The sequence below is a fragment of the Taurulus bubalis genome, assembly GCF_910589615.1.
Source record: "Taurulus bubalis genome assembly, chromosome: 3".
NCBI classification, from domain to species: Eukaryota; Metazoa; Chordata; class Actinopteri; order Perciformes; family Cottidae; genus Taurulus; species Taurulus bubalis.
The window spans coordinates 29622213-29647223 of NC_136591.1; the positions used below are offsets into that span (position 1 = coordinate 29622213).

Below are 25011 nucleotides of genomic sequence, written 5' to 3' on the forward strand. Positions count from 1 at the left end.
TTGCTAAGCCATGGCAGAGCAGGCGAGATCAGGACACAAGGGAAGACGTCGGGAAACCACAGGGAACTGATCAAGGAAAAATGTCAATATGGAGAGAAAATAAATGGAGAAACAAAGGAAGAATTGTTGCTTGAAAGGGAAGAAATGAGTGTTGAGAAAAGTGAATGTAGCAAAAGTATTTTAATGTTCCGTTTCGCTGACGTTGACCACCTGCTCATGATGTTACAGAATATGATGCTTTACACTAGGCTAAACTACCTGACAGTATATGAAGTAGTTGAAATGTGCACAACCAAAAAATGCAAAATAGACGACATTCATCAATAATGTTGATGTAAAACTAGAAAGTTAGTAGACTGCAGATCTCCGGCAGGTGTATCTGCAACGACCTTTGTTGAATCGTGTGACTGAATGAGTACAAGTTGGCTAACCCCCCTGTCTGGGCACCAATAGGCTGTAGGGGTCGTCTCTTCATTCAAACTCAAAAAACAAGGACTGATGAAAGCAGGGAAAAAGCTTAAAGTGGTCACATAAGATACATCATACAATCCTGCCAAAAACAAAATGAAACTTGCAGCTGAGTTACGGAGCACTGTGCAGCACTGGGTTTACTGGTAGTTCCGTTAGCTGAAAGTCAAACACACCATCTATTCAGTTAGCTGTTAGCAAACACACCAACTGTTGTACCATTGTGGACGCAGAATAGCCGATGGGGGAATCGCAGATGCACTCAGCTGTCACCAGCGGCCCTTACCGGCCGGGGGCCCAGTGCAGAGTAGTGATTGAGGAGTCAGCAGGCAGTCAACGGCAACAGGCACTAACAGGCACGGCGTGTTTTAAAAGAAGAGAGGCACCGCGACCTACGAGAGGTTCTTGAGTATGCAGCCATGACCGGCCAACCAAATATATTATGCAGTTTGCTGCAGCAGAATGCGACTCACATACGCGACCGATCACATGATCCTCTTCCATCCATCCATTTTCAACCGCTTATCCGGGGTCGGGTCGCGGTGGCAGCAGGTTCAGCAGGCCGACCCAGGCTTCTCTCTCACCTGCAACATTTTCCAGCTCATTCTGGAGGACCCCGAGGCGTTCCAAGGCCAGCCGGGAGATATCATCCCTCCAGCGTGTCCTTGGTCTTCCCCGGGGCCTCCTACCAGTTGGACGTGCCTGGAAAACCTCTAAGCTCACTCGTGAACAAGACCCCGAGATACTTGAACTCCTTCGTTTGGGGTAGGCAGTTTGTCCCCACCTGGAGGGAGCAATCCACCGGTTTCCGACAGAGCACCATGGCCTCAGATTTGGAGGTGCTAACTCTCATCCCTGCCGCTTCACCCTCGGCTGCAAAACGCCCCAGTGAATGCTGGAGGTCACGGTCCGAGGAGGCAAACAGGACCACATCATCCGCGAACAGCAGAGAGGCGATCCAGAGACTCCCGAACCGGATCCTCTTCGCCCCCCGGCAACGCCTAGATATCCTGTCCATGAAAGTCACTAACAGGACCGGTGATAAAGGGCAGCCCTGGCGGAGGCCAACACCCACCGGGAACCAAGACAGCCCAACAGTGTCCAGCGCTTTCAGCATCTCAGGGCGGATCTCATCCACCCCCGGCGCCTTGCCACCAAGGAGCTTTTTGACTACCTTAGTGACCTCTGCCAGGGATATAGGTGCATCCACCCCAAGGACTTCAGGCACTGCCCCCTCTCCAGGGGACATGTTGGCCGGGTTTAGGAGTTCCTCAAAGTGCTCTTTCCACTGCCCGACGATGTCCACAGTCCGGGTCAGCAGTTCCGCCCCGCCCCCGCTAAGAACAGCCTGGGGTAGGCCCTGCTTTCCCTTCCTGAGCCTCCGGATGGTTTACCAGAACCTCCTTGAGGCCAACCGAAAGTCCTTCTCCATGGCCTCCCCGAACTCCTCCCATGCCCGGGTTTTAGCATCCGCGACAACCACAGCTGCAGCCCTTCTGGCCTGCCGGTACCTGTCAGCTGCTTCAGGAGACCCCTGGGCCAACCAGGCCTGAAAGGCCTCCTTCTTCAGCTTGACGGCTTCCCTCACCCCCGGTGTCCACCACTGGGTTCTCGGATAAATATGATGTATAATAGTAACATACTGACAGTGGCCATTCGTATTCATAATGAGTACTTTTGCTTTTTATACTTTAAGTACATTTTGTCGTATGTATAAGGTTTAATACTTTTCCCTAAGTAAAGGATCTGAATACTTTTTCTACCACTGGGAAATCTTTTTTATATATGCCACAAATGATGTTGTTGCCAAGAGGTTGGACTTTGGCATCAGGTTTAAATTCATCCACTTTATTTGCTAAAGTTCCAGTAATTAAAGTAACTACACTTGCTGTTAGCTAGCAGGCTAGCCCTTTGTGTGATAGCCCTCAGGTCATCTCACCTGTTTGACTCAGAAGACTGAGTCAAACAGGTGAGTTGTAGAGAGTGAGAATTCTAAAAAGTAGAGAGTGAGAATAGAGAGTGAGAATTCTAAAAAACAAAGAATCCAAAAATGAAAGGTTTGTGGATTCCCTTCAAAACTATTCTTATTTAGAATGCCAGGCTGTATTTGTATGTGTCCGGGTGGAAGCAAGATGTGTAAATACAGGAAACAATTAGGCTTAAACATAACTATCATAACAAAAAGCTTCTTGTTACGGGTTTATTTACATTTTTACGATATTTCTTGTGCGCTTCTTCAGTCAGTAACATTGCGTTAAATGAAAGAAACACTGTGCAGACAAAAAAACACACAAATGAGAATAGGCAATAGTGAGTCGTAACAGGTGGTGTGAGTCTATTACTGTGAATAAGATACTTAGTCATGCAAAGACGGTAAAACCACTGACTAGTTAAAATATATGAGTATGCCTAATATATGATACAGATAGCTTTATTAGCAAGCTTCCTGCTAGCCTGAGGTATCCAGGTTACTAATAAAGAAATGTGCTGTGCCATTGTGTTGTAGGCTTAACAAAAGGGATGCAATATGTGTGCTAACAGACCTGATCAAGTCCCGGGTTTATAAACAAAGCGAGGAGAAGCTTTAGAAAACAACACACACAGAGGGAGAGTCCTTCTCTGCACAGGCATCTTTACATTGTATTGTACATTTAGACAAAGAAAATGAGTTTTAGGCTACGTATTCCTCAGTTCCAAGGATCATCCAGGAGCTGTTTTATTACCATTCACTGCTGTTAGTAGCTCCTCATTTGCTTTACAGTAGAACGGGGCAACACAACCAAAGTCTATAAAGCCTATTGTTGTATTCTCCTGTGAATTAAATACTTGACAAATTAAAACCTGTTTCTCGTTTAATTAAGAAATTTGGTACAAAATGAACATTTTAAGTGAATTTACAGAGAATAAATGAATAAATAGTCCCAGCTATATTCTGACCATGTTTACATGAATGCAGATAAATACATGCTAATCAGATTACCGGTAACAAGGAAGTTCGATTTAACTACACTGGGGTATTCTCATGAGCAGAATTCTTATTAATTCAGATTTTCTTTAGGAAAACTTGATTTACTATGTGGCTGTTATTATCAATTTAGACAACATAATGGTATATCACAATAACTTGATGTATGATTTCCTCACGATATGATTCCATTGAAAGACAACACATTATTAGTGTATTATCACCAAGCCCTATTCCATACAGTACATTATGGGACACTGACAGCACACTTTTTTTGACACGCGTTACTGACTTTTTTGAGCGTACTTACTTTAGTCACCTCCTCGTCGAAACACATTATGTGGAATAGGGACAGAGCACCGTATAACAAGTCGACGCTGTCTTTCTGGAGAATAGACAGGAAGTTTTGCTCATAGTCAAAGTGCAATTAGTATGCATGCTACGTGTCTTTTTCTGACGATGTACTCTAGATGCTGTCCATCTGTAATACAATAGCTTTGCTAGCTAGCAGGCTATGTGCTGTCAGTCTGTTAGCCACTGGCAGAGAGGATTCATGAACTGCTTCTATTCCACTCCATCATTTCCAGGACATAAAGCAGTCAGCACTCATTATCTCCCTGGGATCCCACACTAATGGGGGTTCCCTTAAAGCAGGTCTTCTTAGACGTTCTCTCTTTCTCTCTCTCTCTCTCTCTCTCTCTCTCACACACACACACACACACACACGCACACACACACACACACACACACACATACACACACACACACACACACACACACACAGGCGACACCTTGCCATGGATCACCAATTTTACACAACATGCGCTACAAATCGCAGTGCAAGACAGAGCGCCTGAGGTTGCTTGAGCCAAAGTCTGCTTCCAGCCCAATTATGACAGTGCTTATCCATCATTATGGCCATATACCCTGCTGCTCTTAAATGAAATCTTAGTCTTGGGTATTTTAGTACTAAGCAAGAAATGGATATCAAATTATCAACAAGCGTTGCCAGTTAAAAAGTAAATCATTCCGAAAAAAGTGCTCATTCATTTTCCTCCTAAAAATGCTGAATACGTGTGCAGGAAAAAGTGAGAATCCACAAGTAGAAGGATAGCAGCGCATCGCCTTCCTCGTCTGAACAGCCCACTTGGCATCTCTATTGTTTCCTGTACTTTCTCCGCTAACAGCATCGCCAATGGCCCTCCAGCCCTGGAGAAGCTACTATGGAGGTCAAACACTGGATTGGGCTGACATCTGCTAGTGGGAGGGACAACACCTCTGCACACCAATAAGCCTCAACCAAAGTGATATGACCGCCTCCTGTCTCCAATTCCACTGGCTTGTTCTGTGTCAAATGGAAACACTGGGCCCCAGGCCTGGGATTAAATGAGCTTAATGATGAATAGAGGTACGGACCCGCCTCCAGATTGTAATGGGGAGGGGTAGACATGTGACTCGGGGGCTTTCAGCACCTTGAGCCAGAAGAGGAGAGGCGAGGAGCAGTGGCGCACAAATACCAGCGTCTTCATTCCATGGCAGGGTAAATTTCCAAATTAATAAAGGCTTCACGGTGCTGGGTAAAATATAGTAACAGCAATAACAGCAGATAACCTAATCTAATATAAGCCCACTGTATCTTAGCAACCTTGTTAATTCTGAGAGGAGCAGTGGGGTAAGCAGCAGAGGCACAGCATCCATCATCAAAGACACACCCAGCAGCACCACACACACATATATACACCAATTACTCACAAACTCTCAAACCAACGACACCACGCATATGCACATGCTATCTTACCATTAGCCACTATCTCAATCACACTGTGATGCAGATGAATGCGTACACATGTGCGGGGCTACACACTCAGGCACATGCACACAGATCCTCAGGCTTACTGTAAGCAGCCGGGAGAATGGAGGGGGTGTGGAGCGGAACAATGGGATCCTAATCGTCGGGCTGCATTTCAAAGCCTCTCCCCTCTACAACACTGTTTCTAGATAAGATTTGAAAATGCTATTTATATCCGCGGGGAAAGGAGCCAACCAGCAGCTTGATTTTCATTTATTTGAAGTCAGATCTAAATTGGGGTGGAGTTACATAATGCTACCTCTGAGCCAGCCATTGAAGAACACTACGGAGGGAAACAGCCCAAAAAATGCACTGGGCCCACGCTAATACTGCAGCTAATAATTACTCTTTCGGCTTAATAACCATCGTTTGCTACACCAAAGGAGCCCGGCTCATCCGTGTGGGTACAGCAGTGGGCCGATCCGCATCTCAAATCCAAGCCTACTCCAGCGGATAGCCCGGCCAAAATCCAGCAATCGTGCTGAGCCAAGGACAAAACAACACACCACAACATGGCCCAGTCCCCCACGCACCAGATGTGCAGAGAAAGAAAGACAGCGAGGGAGAGACAGCTCTGTTCTTCCCAGCTGTGTCCCAGGAAGGCAGACAGGGCCCATCCCAGGCCCCAGCTCCTCAAACTCTCTCTCCTCTCCCTGTCCCCCCGGAGAGGAGAGGCAGATCAAGCCCAGGCTGAGTGAAGGGGGAGGAGAGGTGATAGGATGGACATTTGGAGTGGACAGGATTAAGAGAGCAATTCATACTGGATGAGAGGAGGGGGAGCAGGGAAGAGGAGAGAGAGGAGCAGTGTTGGGAATACTCCAAAAGCAGAAAGGGAGGGCAGATAAAAAGAGCAGAATAGGAAAGAGAGGAGTAAAATGGGAAGATGACTGGTAGGGGGGAGGCTACGAAAAGAGAGACAGGGTATATAGTTGAAGGGGTTAATTTAGAAACAAAGTAAAAAGAGTAAAGGTCATATAGAGGTGGACATATAGATGTGAGAAATATATGACATAACATTAAGACCCCATTTGCAACCGATATTAGCATGCAATCTATATCTTGATATGTTATCTGGATAATGGTGTCTGATCATGAGCTTTTGCAGATAATATCAATATGTGTTATCTTTAGCTCTACTCTGCTCACATGGATACAGGTGGAGTTTGATCTGAGACACACAAGCACACTCACTTAGTGTAGTATAACCTTTAACGGGCCTTTGGATCAATATATGGGAAGTATCTATGTGACTGGTGCTGAAATTATTAGTCAATTAATCAGTTAGTCAACTGACAGAAAATGAATTGACAGCAATGTATAATAATTGATTACTCATTTAAGTCAATGACCAAGAAGACAAATGCCAAACATTCACTGGTCCCTGCTTTACTCAGAGCAAGTCTGTCTTTTTCAGGACACACTACAACCACCACCTCTTTTGACCAGTGCCCACCCACATATGTGCCTTTTTCTGCTTGATATTATTGATAATTGAATATGTTCAGGTTTTGGCCTGGTGGATGGACAAGACAAGCAATTAAGTAATCCACCTAAAGCACCAGGAACAAGTTTTGACATGTTATAGACTGAAAATGAATGTATTAATAAAAAAAAACATATTTGATAGATTAATTAATTGTGAATTCATTTATTATTGAAGTCATAGAAATTGGGAGAAAGATTGTGCTGACCCCGACTGTTCACCCCAGCTCCAGAGACCTGCTATCACTGTCGTCCTCTGGAATAAATAAAACATGAGAGGACAAATCCCAAAACCAGCATACTCAGTCAGCAACCAATAACACACCACCGTCACAAAACACACCCACACGCAATCAACACAGCAATCACCAACAATCAAGGCAGAAAATACTGGTTTCACTTTCTCTAGATAACTTGTCCTCCGTGATGCAGTGCGTGTCCAAAAACTATCCACGGTCTGTTTTCACTGTGAACTCCCCGAGTCAGCCCATATCGGTCACTTCTCGCACTTACCTGTACCTCTCTTTTTGTCTCCCAACAGCCTGCAGCTCTCCACGAAGATCTCTCGTGTTGATGTTTTATTAACATGGCCATAAATATTGAAAAGACACTTACTAATGAAGCCACGGAAAAAAAAGTTCCAGAGACAATTTACAGTGCTAGCGAATACAGGGACCTTGGATATAGCACCCTCCACACCCCCCCACCCCCCTTCTACTTTCCTTCTCCTTCATCTCGTTTCCCACGCCATGACTGGAATTCCCCTGCAGCTTTTACATCACCCCCCCACCCATGCACACACATCTCCCCATCATCTTCCCCCTCTATGTTTTTCTTGTTCAATGAAATCAATGGATTGGAGAGGCTTGACGAGCCGCCACACCCCTTGTGAATATTAATCATAAATCACAGGCTCGGTATAATGAGGCTTGTTTCTAGTGACAACAGGCGTGATGAATGTGTCTGTGGCTCAGTGTGGCGTTATCATACAGCTATGGCAGGAGTGTGCATGTAGTGCGTGAAGGCTGGATGGGTGTGTGCATTTGAGTGGATGAGCTATCGCAGCTTTTTCTCCCCCCATGCAGCTAGCATGACATTTTGATGGCAGGGGACCAATGGCAAGCCAGCTCGCCGTGGCATTTCCAACAGCTGTTTACACACACATACACATACACACAAAGGTAATGCGCACGGGGAACACATGAGTGCACATGCTGTATAAGCAATTAATATGCAGTTTACTATGAAAGCTGTAATAGATGTCATTTGAAGTATATGTCAGTGTAAGAAGAAAAGTAACATAGGAGTAGTTTTTAACTGTTAAACAAGCATTCTGTGGTGAGAAAAAATAACTGTTTCATAAATTCTCAAATTAGCTCCAGGTGCTTTACAAATGTGTCTGCAATTTCTGTGACCACCCTAATACAATCGGGATGAACGAAATGTTGCTCCTGGTTCTTAAAGTATTAAAACAATTGCATTAAAGAAACAATCTCTTTCTAAACGTAAGGTTGGGGTTTTGTGGCATGTATCGAATCCAACTCCAGCATTGCAAGTAGTTCTGAATCTGAAACACTTCAATTAGATTTAGCTTTCAACATTTTTAAAGTAACTGATGTTATAATTAATAAAATATAACCTTTCATTAGCTGTGAAGCCTTATTAAAGTTCAAAACTGTAGCTGAAAATAAGATGAGCACACACTACACACACACATTAAAATAACAGGTGTACCCTACCTACTACTTTTTCATGAGCTACTTTACTATAACTATTATGTTGAGAAGCAAATAGTATTGATACGATATGCATCAAAGTTTAACTGAGAGACTCTCCTGTATTTGACTTGATGGGATCATTTCCATAAAGAAGAGTCACTCATCAGTTGGTCTTGTTGAACAACAAAAACACACAATCTACTGATGGTCATGGAGTGGCGTTACAGAGTAATATGTCCATTCACTCCTACTCTTTGGCTAAGCACAGACACATAGCTTGCAGAGAGCACATTAACCATCAAACAGAAAAAGGCTTGATTTGAATTTAACTTGTGTTAGTTATAGCTGATATAATGTACCTAACTCTTTGTAAATTATTGCTCTTGACTAGTACGGTCTGGAAGAGATTTCATTTAAATAAGTGATTTGTTAAAGTTGGAAACGTATTGAATCCGCGCCATTTGCTAACCGGGAAGCCAACCCTAAGAAAATTGTGTGAGTGGACTCTCATTTCTCAAAATCTGGGAAAAATAAAACCTGCCAGATACCTCTCGAGATAAGTGTGAAAATAATGTTTGTGTATAATATGTGTGAACTGACCCTTTAATTTGTCTGTTAATATAATCCTGCAGCTCAGACAACAACATATGTTAAAGACAACAAGGTTGATATCATTTCAAGCTGACAGAAATACAAATATATATAAATTAATTCACAGCTAACTGGTATATTCATTCATCCCCCCCCCCCACCCCCCCCAAACTCAGCTCCTTCAGTGAGTGTTATCTATGGCTGCTCCATTAGTGAGCCAGGTACCATTCTCTTGTTAGAAGCCAAAATGAGCTTGAGAGCAGCTCTATTGATTTCAATAGCAATGTGCTTACACTGGCATCAATATAGCTGAACATTTCTGATACCGCCCGTTAGAAGCTTCCCTCCTCTCCCCTTCTGCCTCAACATCCCTTCGTCTCCCCTCCTCCTCCTCCTCCTCCTTCATCCTCCCAAGCTGCTGATGTAGGGAAACCCAGGGCTGCACCACGGCTTAGCTGCTCATTCCAGTTTGCATCCTTGGACAAGCTGAATCTGCATGGAAAACACTTGACTCGTTCATTTCACTTCACTCGACATGACTAAAGATAGAAGGGCCGGAAAATGGACGGGCTCTGAAATGGATGACTAACATTAGCAATGGGGCTCTTTATCTGTTGGCTTTTAGGGTTTGTCGTATGTGCTTAGGCCTAATCAGATCAGGTATTGATTGGTCTTCATAGAGGAAGCTTAATGTTCCCTCTGCTTCTCTGTGATCGTTCACTCAAGGGACAGAAGAGAGGGAAGAACAGAGGCAGAGGGAGGGACAGATGGGTCAAGGGTTATGCTGTGACTGCACTCAGTCATACAGGTCAAGGTTAGGCTGGCTGATGGCCATTCAACATCAATGGCAGGTTTCTGATCAAAGTAAAGGCTCACGCTCATGCTGACCAGGGGAATCATTTGATGGTCAAAGCAAATGCACAAACATAGACCACCCCAACCCTGAACGCGTCTCAGGAGGTGCAGCTGTCAAGCCGATTTCTAGAAGAAGGAGATGCGACCATATTGTTAGTGACACATTGTTCACTAAGTGGAAAGTTAATCTAAACTGCATCTCCACAGGGTTCCCATGAGGCGAGGATGGCAGCCTTATCATCGTCTGGTCCACCGGCTGCCCTCCTCATGACCAGCTCCAGCTCCCTGCCCATAAATCCCATTTCATGCCAGACACGCTTCCGAAAAGGCAAGACAAAAGCCCGATCAGCACAGCTGCAGCTTTAGCACATTGTGCCGACAATCATCGTGAAATCAGTGGAACAAACTAAGCAGAACTCTGTAGCACCCAAATCCGTGCAGTTGCTTAACAGGCGGCATTAAGCTAAGAGTGAGTCTGGCTATGGCTTCCTCAAAGAGAGGGAACTTCTTGCTACTGCTTGTTTCAGGTCAACTCCAACAACACCTCCATCAGGTTGCAGTTTTATGTGAAAAATCAATATATTTATCGAGTAAAAAGAGTGGATTGCCCCATCGCATCCCAATACATCCAGCATTACCTCCTCAAAAATGCAGGATAGGATTGTCACAAGAATACAAGGACCCTTTGGTTGGAAGAATTGCTATATAGCAGACCAGAATTTACTTTGAGGGACAACCTTTACTGAGAAACACATACCTGAAGTAGAAAACACATGGAGGAAATTAACTCCTATGGATTAAAGTTAGAATCAACATGTTGCATATGCTGCCTATGCTTGTTGATGTGTGAGTGGGTGGCTGGTAATACATGTGTGTGTGTGTGTGTGTGTGTGTGTGTGTGCCTGAACCATTCGACTCTCCTTATTTCCCAGGATGCAGAGTTTTACATGCCCACAAACACACCTACCACACACACACACACACACACACACACACACACACACACACACACACACACACACACACACACACACACACACACACACACACACACACACACACAGGTGCCCCGGGCCCGGCTGTACTAATGAAGCAGCCTGTAAGCAGCTACCTTCATTACATTCAATCCTCTGGACAGTGTCAGCAATTACATTGCAGCTTCCCACTGTCAGAGCTCACACATGTACACACACACACACACACACACACACACACACACACACACACACACACACACACACACACACACACCTTCTCAAGGCCCATGCTAGCTGAGGTTGATGCAGGGAGGAGTTCCTGCTCTTCTTCTTCTTCGTTGGTGGGCGGGGTGTGTGACTCAGACTTAGCTGTTTAAATCCCAAACCCCTCCATACATCTAATTCAGGCCCACCACAGCTCAGCATGTGACGTTTTTCTCTCTCAGCATCTCTGTATGTTGGAGCAGAAGGACGCCTGGAGGCGAGGGGGGAGCTGCCTAATAGAGTGCTGCACTTGCCATATTTCACACATCTCATCACTGATCCCACTGAGACACACATGCATGTACATGTCAGTGCAGGGGGAACCAGGAGGGATGCCCCCTGGAGGAGTCAGAGCATTCAAGGGGTTTTCCACTGACTTGACTGTGATGCTGTGTAGGAATTTAAACCTGTAACCTCTAATTATTAGGAACATGTGTACACAGAGAAATAAGTCTCACTACTACTGATAAGGATATGCAAAATGTTCATGATGATATGTAAATAAATTATGCTGATCTTAAATGCATCTTTCATCCCCCATAGGTGTGCAACTGCTGATTATTTTCATTACTGTTTAATCTGATGATTATTTCCATCATTATTCTGTTTGGGGTGCTCTGGTTGCACATAGTGGTTTGGTGCCTGATTGATAAATTATCAAAACAATTGGCAAATCGCATAATTGACCATTTGTTTCAGCTTTCCTTTGCACAAACAAATGCCACCCACCTTGAATAAATTAATTCACACCGAACATTGCCATTTGTATTCATTTACAACAAAGCAGTCAAGCCATGCCACGTCATGTCAGTCAAACGTGTGTGTGCTTGTGTGTGCTTGTGTGTCTGTTGAGTAGTTCTGGCTGTGATGTGGGTGCGAGTGTGTGGGCAGGTGTCTATTAACATTTGATTCCCATGTGCCATGATCTGAAAGGGTTTCGTGGTAGACAAGAAAAATGCATGACGCTGAATAATAGAGGAGAATGGGAGAACACCTTGACCACACACACACCGGTCTGAGGTCGGCCATCACACACACCTCGTTAGGGAGAAGCTGGCCTCCTCAATTATTCAAATGTACATGCTCTCCGCGTACCGCTCGCTCCCTCACTTCGCCAGGCAGATGAAGCAAGTGGAACGCAGACAGACAGCAAAGGTAAAAAATAAAAAAGAAGTGAGAAAGGTGGACCGAGAGAGAGAGGGACAAAAATAGCATGTGAGAGAAAGGGAGATGGTCTAAGATAAAAAATGTGATGTATGAGTGGGAACGAGAGAGCTAATGTGTTATATTTATATTGTAAACATGTGTAACACTCGTCAAACTCAATTTCAATTATCAATGGTATGGAATTGATTAGTGAAAGTGATGTAAATATAAATGTGTGAGCCAACGACTGATATCATTACTGTCAATTATGAATGCAATCGTAATGCTCACTCCATAGCAACTCTAAACACTGCAGGAGAAAAGCCTTTTTAATTGAGGACCATCAAACATGACGATTTTGGACACTTTTCCCAAACACCCTCCCTCGTCAGTGTGTCACCTTTGCATATGTCGCAACAAAAATAAAAAAACACTTCTCCCAAATTCAGGCGGCAGTGGTTCCCACCCGCATCAAGGCGTCGCACCTCGACGTGGCCGTCTCGTGGGCCTCGGGAAGAAGGGGTGGAGGGAAGGAAGGTGAGACGGAGGGGATTTGAACAAGTACCAAGCCAATGGACGCCCTGGCAGCGTGTCAAGAAGGAGTGGAGGGGCCGTTGCCAAGGGTGACAGCCAGAAGTCACACACTGCTCCTCTTCCCAGCGGCTTTTCCACCTTCTTGGTAGAGATGCTCGTTTTTGTTTTTTATTAATGTCCGATCATACAATGTGGTGTGTGACCTCAAGCTTTTCTATTTAGTATTATTAGCATGTTTTAATTCAAATTAAAGCGGCTTCATATTTGTGCAGTCATCCACACCTTTTGGGAAGAAACACATTCACATATTGGGTCATTTATTATCGGTTGTAGCTTCACTTTGATAGATAGATAGATATATTTATTGCCATATGCACAGTTAATAGTGTTTCTCCGTACAATGAAAAGCTTGCTAGGTCCACCTTCCACACAGAATTACAATTTAAAACTTAAGGTAAACATTTGAATTAAAATTAAGAATGAAGAATACAAAAAGAGTGATATAATGCTAATAGTATAAGAATATATATAAAATAAGGCACAGAAGTATGAGAACAGTAATTTTGACTGGATCTGTTTCTTCTGTCTTCCGAACCTCTTCAAACTACACCCAACTCTTTTTCTCTGTTTGGCAAACAGCAACAAAATGTTGAAATACTGAAAGCCTGAGTGATGTTGACATAAATGAAGTTCCCTGTCTCTTCTTGCAGTGAGCCAGACGTAATAGCTGCTGCGAAGTTCTGAGAAGTAGTTCCCCAAACAGTCCCCCTCTCAGCTCCTGGTTCTTGTCACTGCTGATGGTCGAGGAGGGGAGGGAAACTGTTGCTGCAGTATGTTTCCCATTGGGGCTTCAAAATCTTTCTTTTTTAAGTTATTGACTTGATCGGTGTTTAAAATATTTCTAAAGCAGGCTGTTTGGACCAAAACTGCATCAAGAGTGACATATAATAGTCAGGTACAGATCATGTTTGCAACTGTGGAAACAATTCGCTGACTTATTGATGCGATAAGTCAATACAATACTTTGACTAGCATTGTGTTGTAGGATGCTAAATGAAGAGACAAAAAAAGAAGAAGATACATTAGATGAGTACACCGGCAATTAAATAAGTAAGAGATAGAGTGGTAATATGGCATATCCTAACTTTTAGTTCTTATTATGAGTCAAACTTTTACACTTCTCATGCAACTCAATGTTGTTTTGTTTGACACCGCTTGCCTGCTAAAGCCATGAGCTCCTAACTCCATTCCCTCTATTTGTAACGCAGGCTTTCTGTTAAAGATTTGAAATTTCCATGAACAAACTGAGATTACTCCATGCCCACTAAACTGAATTTAACATTGTAAAATTGGTGCCCCTTTAATTATTTGGTGTGTCTGACAACCACATAACATTCTACGGCTCATTTAGATTTGACACAAAACAAAATGTTTTTTGCGTTCAATTCCCCTGTGAACCAAAGGACATAATGACTCTTCTCCACTACAATATTGTCACCCTGTATCTCCACTTATCATTAACATGTTAGTGATCTGACAGACCAGAAAGACATAGAATCCAACGCACCCTAGAGTCACTAAAAATCTGATGATCCATTAATCTCCGGATGTATTTGAACAACAGAGTGACAGAAGCAACAACTACAGCTGTGGACAAAGAGATACATCATGGTTGTATAATGTGTGTCTAAATGTTCTCCACTTTGAATTTTTTATTTTTCCTGAAGTCTTCCTTCATGGGTTAAGAAAATAAGCAATATAAACTATTTAAAAAGCCTCTTGGATCAAGCCTCTTGAGCTCATGAAAAGTTAACTTTTTAGAAAACATGGTTTTTACAGCACTACAAACATATGATGATCTGAGAGAATATGATGTAATGCTGTATATTTCACTACCCAAAAGTATATAAAGTAGTCCAAATGTGCTCAATCTTTGCATATGCAGTGAATTGCAACATACACATTGAGTGAGCAGTAATATTAATCCTAAAAGTACATTTAAGTGCTGATAATATTTACATACTTAAACTTAAGTAAGGTTGTGATTGCAGGATTTTGAAGTATTTTCATAGTGTCGTGTTGCTACTCTTACTTGAAGGGTCTGCATTTGTTAATTACTGGACGTAAGCTAGTCAAGAAAATGGTAAAACCTTAAGATCACTAAGCAACCAAACAACCAGATAAACCAAATATAATGTGTCTATCAGTTCTTACAATGTGTGTAATGGCACTGATAAGAATGTGTTCACTTTCACTTTCTTTATGGTTAAAAGCCCTGTACTGGAGAGACTATTAGCATTGTTAGCATAGCCCCTGCTCTCAATGACATCAGCGCCCCGTCAGCCGGTGATGGATGTCAGATACAGGCGAGCTGACCTCCTCCCCTAAGTGAAACATGGGCGAGGTATACGTTTCAGACACCTATTAGATGAGGACTGATAATGACGTGAGGCGGCATGGCAGCACACTGGGCAACACTGATGAATCAATTACTTTTTTCCCTTCCTCTTTTTTCGCCCCCGCCCAGCCCTAATTAACACCTCAAGCCAGGACACGGGATCCAGCGGCAGTGACTCATCAGTTAAAAAGCACCACTGTATCTTTTATCTCGATCTGTATCGCCATCACTCAGCGGTTCTCCGCTTGCACAGGTTATCGCCAGGGAGCGACCCAGGCAGAGGAGGGGGGGCCCCACGCGCTGTCTCTCTCCAGAGTAATGTAAAAAGAACGACCAGAAAGAAAGTGTCTTTTGTCGTAAAAGCAAAAGGATATTTGAAGGAACACTGTTGCAACAGCAGCAGCTGCAGTGTTACAGTTTTGTAAAAAAAATACCTCGCGTTTAGATGCACAACTTTTTTAAATATTTTTTTAAATACACTACAAAAATGTCATCTTCCCCAAAGGCCAAATTCCAGCCGACTGCTTCGCCCAAATATTTTTTATGATAGAATTGGAAAGGAGAAAGTTTGCATTGGACATTTTTGTATATACAGTAACTACAGTGATTATGTGTTGAGTTTTGAGTTCTCAGAGATGCCAAAACGCAGGTGACACACAGCAGTACCGTGCTTGAATGCAACATGTGTCGACTAACTTTCTGGGGGAAGATTCTGCAACTGAGCATGAAAGAAAGACATTGGAACAGATACATTGTATCATTTCCACTAGCCAACGGTACACAGTGTAAACACGCTAATCGTAGAAAGCTAATGGCCTCAGTGGACAGCACCAGCAGTCTGATGACCACCACAGCACGCATGTCTAGAAAACCTCTTAAACAATGCTACATTTCCCAAAATATGAATTAAAAGCTTAAAATAAGACTCCAGGATTAGCATTACTGTATAGCAGGACTTCTCTTGCAACAACGTTTTACTTATTAATAGCTTTCGGCAGTACATATAATTTCACCTGTCCAGACCTGGAAAGTTGCACACCATGTGAATCCACGGGTTTGGACGTAGCTGCCTCACCGCTCATCAAACACTTGCTGGAAGGTGCTACAACTTATTTCAGAACAGTCTACCCTGCTTATCGCCGGTATAGAATTAGAAAAAAATAGCTTCAAGCTCTGCATGTCCGATGCCAGTTTTTTCTGTCAAAACAAGATAAGTGCTGACACTAAAAAGCTCCAGCATCTCTTTTGCTCTTTTGCTTACTCCCAAAAATATCGAGCGCAATCTTCCTGTTTTTTTTTAGGCTACACTAGCCTCCTGTGATTATCACCTCGCATGAATGACAGACTGTAACACTGCTTTAGGCCAGGAGGGAGTGGGAACGGACCAACTCTCCTACACCTACGCATCCAGTCTGGGAATAGCTTTCTAGGCAGCCCCGATGGAGCTCTTCTCTGGAGAGCTGACAAGAGCCGGGAGCGAAGGAGACTCTGCTCCTTGTCCGCCAAATACCGTCTGTCGGTTGTTCTAGCTTGCATCCCAATTGAAGACTATTTACAGTAAGGGAGGATTATTTTCATGGGCTATGAAAGCAAAGAGAGAAAGAGAGAGAGAGAGAGAGAGAGCGAGAGAGAGAGGGGTGTGTGCAAAAGGGGAGGAGAGTCCCCTTCTTCCACACTTCACTCCCCACTACTCAAAGCGGAAAATAATTCCTTTGCAGTGAAGACTTAATTCTCATTCTGTGTTCGTGTCTCTGATCCTGTATTGTCTATTCTGGTCATGTGGTCCGCCTGCCTCACTGCTGTCCACTTTCACAGCTGCGTGTGTGTGTGTGTGTGTGTGTGTGTGTGTGTGATGCAGAGAGTGAGAAAGTAAGAAAAGGGTCAGCCAGTGTTTTAACCGCTGCTACAATACAAGCCCCACCCAAACGAAAGATAAATCCTTGTCTGACCACATGCAAACAAAGGGCTGCAATATATTTCTAGTCTAAGTAACAGCAAGCAAACCATCCAGGTGCTCGCCTCCTCTCTCCCAATGCTGCCATTTTGTCTTTATGGCCTTTGGGATAACAATGCAATACATATTTCTGCTGATTTTACAGCCAGACAGGTTGATACAGGCAACATCTATAAAAGTCTATCCAAAATAGTCACTAAAATTTGGTTTCAAGATGATCTAGAAATAAGGGATTTTGGTGGGACATAAGAAGCATCTCAAGTGTATGCCCAATGTCTGTGTTTTCTCCCCCCGTTTAGCTCTTCTGTTCCAAGTGTATCCCTCTCAAAGCATACTGTTGAACAGATGCCCACATATTGTTGCAAGGGAACACCCTAGTAGCAGCTTAGAGATGATTCAACCGTAGACAGACACAGAGAGTCGGGTCAAAGCAGGAAAAAGGAGGAGTAAAAGCATGCTATTGGGTAGACGCACGCCTGGGGCTCTCTGATTCCCATCCAAACCACATATCTTTATACTGTATCACAAGTGAACCGAATGCTAACATCTATTTGTGTTTTTGTTATTCAGTCATGATGTCAGCTATGTCAAGATATGTCTCAGCGTCAACATATATATACATACACACAATAAACACATACACATACACACATAAAAAAACAAGAAACTTAAAAAAGAAACTCCAATCTAATCTGTCATTCTACATATTTCTAGATCCTGTGGCTAAGTGAGTAAAACACTTGAACTCAAAATTGTATTACTCAAAATAACATCAATTTGATGTCCATTTCAGTGTCTGATTAATAGTCTGATTGTGTATTTTTGTCATTCCCCAACTAGGCAGATGCAGACAACGTCATGGTACCAATACTCCAACTGAATTTGAGAGCAGAAGTTTTTTTTAGTTTTTTTATTTAGAAAGTTAAAGTTCCTGTACTTTGGTTCTTATCAAAGCTAACTGCAGTTAGAGATTACTTTTAAAAATTCAACTTGATGTTTAACACAATTAAATGAATCCATTGTGAAACACCTTTGCAATAGAAGAAAGGCATTCTTGATAGTTTGAGTCCAACACATGAACACAATCCCTTAAAAGCTTCTCACCAGAAAAAATGGCCAATTATGTTAGTTGCAATGCACTAAGCTGGAGGTATCAATGCTGAGAAATAAAGGAAATATAAATTATGTAAAAACTCAACACCATATTTTACTTTGGTGTACTTTGCAATAAGAATAATACACTGAGCATCCATGTGTCAACCAACAGAGGCCTAAAGTGCAATGCATCTATAGGGCAGACTGCATTTACCGAACATACACTTTTTTATCAAATCAAAATGTTATTTGCCATCAGTGCTCACAACATAAGAACCCCACAGCTGAAACCCTTAGCTTCCCTTGTAGTCAGTAGATTGAGTCATTCAGAAACAGACAGCGAGAGGAGATTGCTCCATAACTTGGCAGCCACCGACGCCATTCAGTGACAGATGACAGCGTCTCCTACTTTTGGTCAAGGTGCTTTGCCTCGGTAGGTCGCATTTGCTGACTTGACTCCTGTTTCTCTACTGAGCCTCTTTAGCGCCTGAGCTGTTAAGGTGAGTTTGGGACAAACTCCAGAGATTAAATTATGTGGAAAAGCAGATTAAATAGTACACACACGAGCAGGCACGCATACATGTTCGCTACACATGTGCACGCACACTCGCAGAATAGAAAAGGGGGAATAAATACACACACACACACACACACACACACACACACACACACACACACACACACACACACACACACACATGTAGACCTGCACCAAAAGATACATTCTTTTAAAAAGTATCTGTATATCTGTGTATCTGTTCAATATGGAGGATATCAATATGTATTTTGTCAATAGCATGTGTGTGTAATGAGCAATCAAACAAGTTACAACAGTGTGGTGTGTCTCAAATTAGACATATTGATGTCCTAAAAACTTTTCTCTGGCAACTTTCTGGGACAACCCTTCACCTCTTTAACAGAAAAACATATGCAGAGCACATACAATTAAGGAATGGACCCCCACTCCTGCCAAAATAAAAGCTTCCACTCATTCTGCAGGGAGTCACAGAGATATTCTACTTAACAGAGGGGTTGATCTAAGTGTGGTTGTTTTGGTAAGCCTGTCTGTCGACGATTCATGTCTTTCTGATAGACATATAAGTTTAGAGAGCCGCCCACACATCGCTGAGCCTCTCTCAGTTGTTACAATTGAGGCTAAAAAAAAATAGAATATAGAGAGAGAGGGACAGGGCAAGATTGATACAAAGAGAGAGCGAGAGAGAGAGAGAGAGAGAGAGAGAGAGAGAGAGGTAAAAATGTGTGATATCTGTTGCAGAGTGAAGCCTTCCTGCCCTGGCTCCTCATTGGAGACCCGGTGCAGAGTGTGTGTCCACGTCTCTTTGAGAAAGGGGTGGAGTTAACCCACACACGCTCAGCAGCCAGCATCAATTGGCTACGGGCTGTAAATCAAGTCCCACATGCAAGAGCATCCGAGGCCCATGCAGAGAGTTGCTGTGTAATAATATTGTATGGTCCCACTTACACACTGGCGTTATACAGATTAAAAACAACTGAATGCCTTTTGCAGGCCTCTCTCTTTCTCTTTGCCAGCCTCTCTCTCTCTCTCTCTCTCTCTCGTTCTCTCTCTCTCTCTCTCTCTCTCTCTCTCTCTCTCTCTCTCTCTCTCTCTCTCAGTGTGTGATCATGAAACGCATGTATGCTGTAGCTATATTTGGGACCGGGGTGATATGCTAAGCTGTGTTTTCCAGCCAGAGCTCAGTATTAGTGCAGAAAGACAAAGAACAGAGCAGAGTCACATGCATATGCACACACTGCACATGTTGAGGCCAAACCCACACTCATGTGTGCTTACAAATTCATGAAAGCTCAGCGGGTGTGCATCTGACATGTGTTACAACCCAGCCTGGTTCTCATGGGTAGAGGGTTTTTGAGAAACATCTTAAAAAGTCTCATTAAATAATGAATTCACACTATGTATCATACTAAGTCAAGCTAGCAAACTAGCAGCCCAACAAGAAAGTAATATGTCTGAAAACACAATTTATCTTTGGTATGTCTGTATGTCACAAACTTGAGGCCACAATTTACCACCTCTTCTTTTACGCCTGCATGTCTGGATACACAAATACACATGCATCCGTCAATTAAGGCACACATAATCAGTTGAAATGAGTGAGCGTGAAGCTGTCCGGACCCTGAGGCCCAGTGAGAGACACAGGACAATTACAACTCATGCTCAACAGGAGGATACACCAACAGCTAGAAACTGGGCAATGAGCATTGATGCATCAAAATACACAAACACGTACAAACAGGTACACACACGTGTCACAGGCTGAGCACAGCGAGAGAAGCTTTCATCCACTCCTGACAAAGGTCACATTTTCAGTGTGACATCTTTGACAAGTGACAGCATGTTCACCCCAATTATCCTGTTTCAAGTTACCTCCCTGTCCTTGCAAATAAAACCCACCTCTTATTCAAACATTACACAAAATAAAAAAATACACACACACACACACACACACACACACACACACACACGTCAGTTTCAACTTCCCTGTACTGTGTGTCCAGGGTCTAAACAGAGATGTCCCGTGATCTCTGTCACCTAGTGGGGTTAAGTGATGGAGGAGGGTGAGCCAAGGTCTCATCTCCTCCTCGGTGACTGAATGCAGGGGTGGACGGCTGACCTTTAACCCTCACAAGAAGGGAGATTGAGCACTGCTCCAGACTCTATTAGCATTCTGCTCACACAGGCCCTACAACACAGCAAACTAATGGTATGAACACTGTGGAGACTGAGGTGTAGCAACAAAAGTTCTGCATTGAAAGAGAGATATAACCTGCATATTTGCTTCCCCTTAGCAGCACAGCAGGGGACCTTTTGCTGTCAAAATGCATCATCTCACAAAAGAGAAAACTGAAAAAAAAACACAACGCTCTTTGTAGCCATGAGTAATCCTGCCACGATTAGATTCTTAAAAGGTTAAAGGTCAGGTAAAACACGGCAACTTAATGCCACCGTGCACCGTTTCCTCCCTGTTTTCTGCTCACTCCTTTGATGCTTTGTTTCCCTGAGAGTGCAAGCCCTCCTTCTCCCCACACACACACACACACACACACACACACACACACACACACACACACACACACACACACACACACACACACACACACACACACACACACATCAAAAAGACAAATAAGCCTGTCTGTTTGTCTGTTGAGTCTCTGCGCTTCTCAACATCGACATATGTATGCTGGAATTATCAACAATGCACAGCAAGATCAAACTGGCAATCTGTCACTACACTAGAGGTACAGCTGGGGATTCAAGTGACTGATGACACATAGAGAAATGAACCTCTCTGATGTGTCGTGGGCATTGATGTAGTGTTAAAAAAAAGTGACGGGTATATTCTCACCTTTAGCTGGTGACTAACATACAGCAAATGGTCACCTCAACAAAAAAACAACCTGACAGCATGTTTATTTCTGCTTAAAATACCAAATCCTCAACGGTTTGTGACAATTTGTTTCCACATGTACTCTAAATACCTCATCAGTAAACTGTGGAGATGGAGCAAATAAGTGACTCGAGATGGATTTGTCCTTCTCTGCATCCCTGGGTGTATCTAACTGATGCAGTATTTACCGTGGTAAGGTCAGTACCGCACTGATTTGTGAGTGATGCTGGATTTCAGCACCACGGACAGCGCTCTCCCTCTCTCTCCAGCGCGAGGAGAGGAGGAGGAGGAGGAGGGATGGAGAAGGAGACGACGGGTGGTTGTGGTGTTGTTGGTGGTGGGGGTTTCCCTGGCAGATTTCAGGAGAGGGTCTACACACTCATTCCTCCATCGCTGCACAGCGCCTACCACCTCCTCCTCCTCCTCACTGGATTCCCATACGGAGGAATACCGTATGTGTGAGATCACTTCTTTCATGAAATATTGATCGACCCATGCCTCACACAGGATGGACAGAGAGAGAGAGAGAGAGGTATTCCTCTGAACAGCTTTCATCATGCATCCACCACACCACCACCCTCCCACCCTCATTCTCCCAAAAAAAAGAGAGAAGAAAATCACTTTCCGATCATGTCAACAGCCGCTGGATTCGCCTCGCATGATGTTTGCCGATCATAAACATGACAAAGCAAATAGGCTGCACACACAGACACACATGGAGAAAAATAAACGAGGGCCGGCGGCGGCCAGATCTAACACCATCCGCCGCCTCATAGTCATCGCATCTAAAGCGCATAACGTTTCCAATATTGGTAAGTGAGAGACGCGCCGTCATCGCGTTGCATTCAGAGGACTGTCAGGAGGATGTGCCCACCAAACCGAGCCAGAGCCGTAATCATGTGTCATGTAAACTCCTCGGCTGGCACTGTCATTCACAAAATAAAGCACATCCGACGTTCTACACGCATTTTCACCAATTTTCTCAGATCACCCTCTCTGCTCTTAATAGGCCAAGGATGCGCTCATCACCACATCCACCTTCAGCAGCTGTCGTGAGCGACACTTCAAAAATCGCTGTGGTCAGCTGGGTGTCAATAATGCAATCTATAGCCGGGCATCTTTAGCAGCGGCACAACACACGGTCAGCTGTAATTTTCAGCTCTGACAAGCAAGATAGGGACATGAATTATTCAATACACATAAACTGAGCTCCTGTTCTTCATCAAGGAAAACGGCTCGACTAAGAAATCCAGCCTACACGAGCGAACACCAACCAGTGCAGAGCCCACATTCACCGCTTCCACCGCATAAGCACTGGGCTGCAATGGAGCTTGCACATTAAATGCAAAAAAGCCTACCGGTAAATGAAAAGGAGAAATAAAAAAGGCTTTAAATCAGCGGCGCCTTCAAGAGGCTGCAAAAGCCAGCGAGAGACCGAGAGCCGCCACCATGCAAAAAAAAAAGCAGCCGACATGTATGAAGATCCGCGCGGACAGCCGGCGGAAATTAATTTATGGAAATAGAACAAAATGTCAACGAGCCGATGGAAAAATCTGCGTTTACCTGTCAATACCCCGACCCGGATTTGGTGGTCGTGGTTCGTTAAAATCATCCCGTCTGACGCCATGTTCAGCAGCGCTGTCGCCCGCACCGAGAACTCACGGCAGGGCCCAGAGCCGATCGCATCGAACTTAGTGGGGAGAGGGAGGGGAGGAGGAGGAAGAGGAGGAGGAGGAGGAGGAGGAGGAGGAGGAGGACGAGATGGAGGAGGGCTGGGATACAGCAAACCAAAAAAAATCACACACAAAAAACAGCCAGACGAGATGAGTAGAAAGTCGAGCGATCATCGGGACACCTCCAGATAAGCGGACAGGATGCGGGGGCCGTTTAAACCGCACACATCACTCAGCTGGCCTCCTGCCATGGTAGTAGTGTGGATCCCGGATTAAGTCTCATGGAGACCACTATTGATTTCCTGTGAATGCTTTTAGGGGAGACTGCCGAGCAGCACGTCTTCTGACGCCACTTACTTTTCTCATGTCATGCATTTGATGACATTTTGCAGCTGAAGTTTTAGATCTGTGCTGCTTAGTGGGCTCTAATTTGACCCCCGACCTGATAATAAACAGCAGTTCTTCAATATAAAAAGTATTGGTGGCCCCCCAAAAAGTCCCATCCCACCCATTTTTCTTCCACTATGCGCCCTTGCTTTTAGAGATTACAGGGGCCCCTCTAAGAGCAAGGGACAGAACCCCAGAGATGTGATGGCTGCATTTCAATGCAGAGGCTTAACAGAAGATCCCAGTCTGACCTGTAAAAATGCAACTACATCCCCGGGCAGAAAAGCACAGCTGCTATTTATAGACTGGCTGCACGCTTCCATGGTGTATAATTTCTCTTGTTTATTCTCATGGAAAGAAAATGCCCATCCTCTAGTTTCTGATGGAAATCTATCAATATGCATAATTCATTAACACACGTGCATGAGCGCAGTTACCGTGGCAAGAAATGGGGCAACTCTCCCAACATGACTGGCTCACTTCAACAGCATTGCCATGTCTGTGTCCAATGACCTAACCAAAAGAACTGGCACAGTTTCCACACTTTATATAGTAGCCAATTCCTTCTTCCATTGAGTTACAATTAGCAACAAGAGGTGTGAGTCGGCCAAGGATATGAAATAGGCCTTCAAAGCTTAACTGATGTCTTAACCAGAGTTGTATTTTGACTGAGTGGCTTCCAGTACATCCTATGTACTACTGCACAACATATACACACCAGGAGTTGGACAATCATTCATCTTTTTTATAAAAATTCTCCATTCCGAGGGATGCACATACTCATTTGGCCCATTAGCTACCAAAGTCTAATCTGGTTTTATTGTAGTTTGTATTCTCATATATCCTATGCCCTTCTCCCCTGTTCTAAAGTAACTTGTTTTATAGGCTTTAGGCTATGTAACGCTCATTGTTCTGCATTTCATTTGCCTAACTCTTTTAATCTGCATAAATACACACATTCAAAGGAATTTGTTTCAAACATCATTTTATTTGATTGAATGTGTATATCCATATGCACTAATGCATATGGTATTACAACACATACATACACACCAGCAAACACTTGCACACTTGGACATCCATGCAATTTAGGAGTATCTTAAAGGAAGAGAACATTTGGGGAAATACGCTTATATGCTTTCCTGCTGGTAATTAGATGAGAAGATGATTATGCTAGTGCTGTAAATAAGAAGCTACAGTCAGGAGACAATTAGCTTTGCTGGA

At 43.7% G+C, this 25011-nt stretch overlaps 1 protein-coding gene across 4 annotated transcripts in view; it reads right to left on the minus strand.

The window, feature by feature from the left end:
• Positions 1-23354, minus strand: part of gphnb (gephyrin b) — a gene marked incomplete at both ends in the record, with an annotated part of 92178 nt that extends 68824 nt beyond the window's left edge. For all 4 annotated transcript variants that reach the window (XM_079214801.1, XM_079214800.1, XM_079214798.1 and 1 more), the window contains one exon: positions 23291-23354. In XM_079214801.1, the coding sequence (XP_079070927.1) occupies positions 23291-23354 (64 nt within the window). The remainder of the gene's footprint in view (positions 1-23290) is intronic.
• Between the last annotated feature and the right edge of the window lie 1657 nt (positions 23355-25011).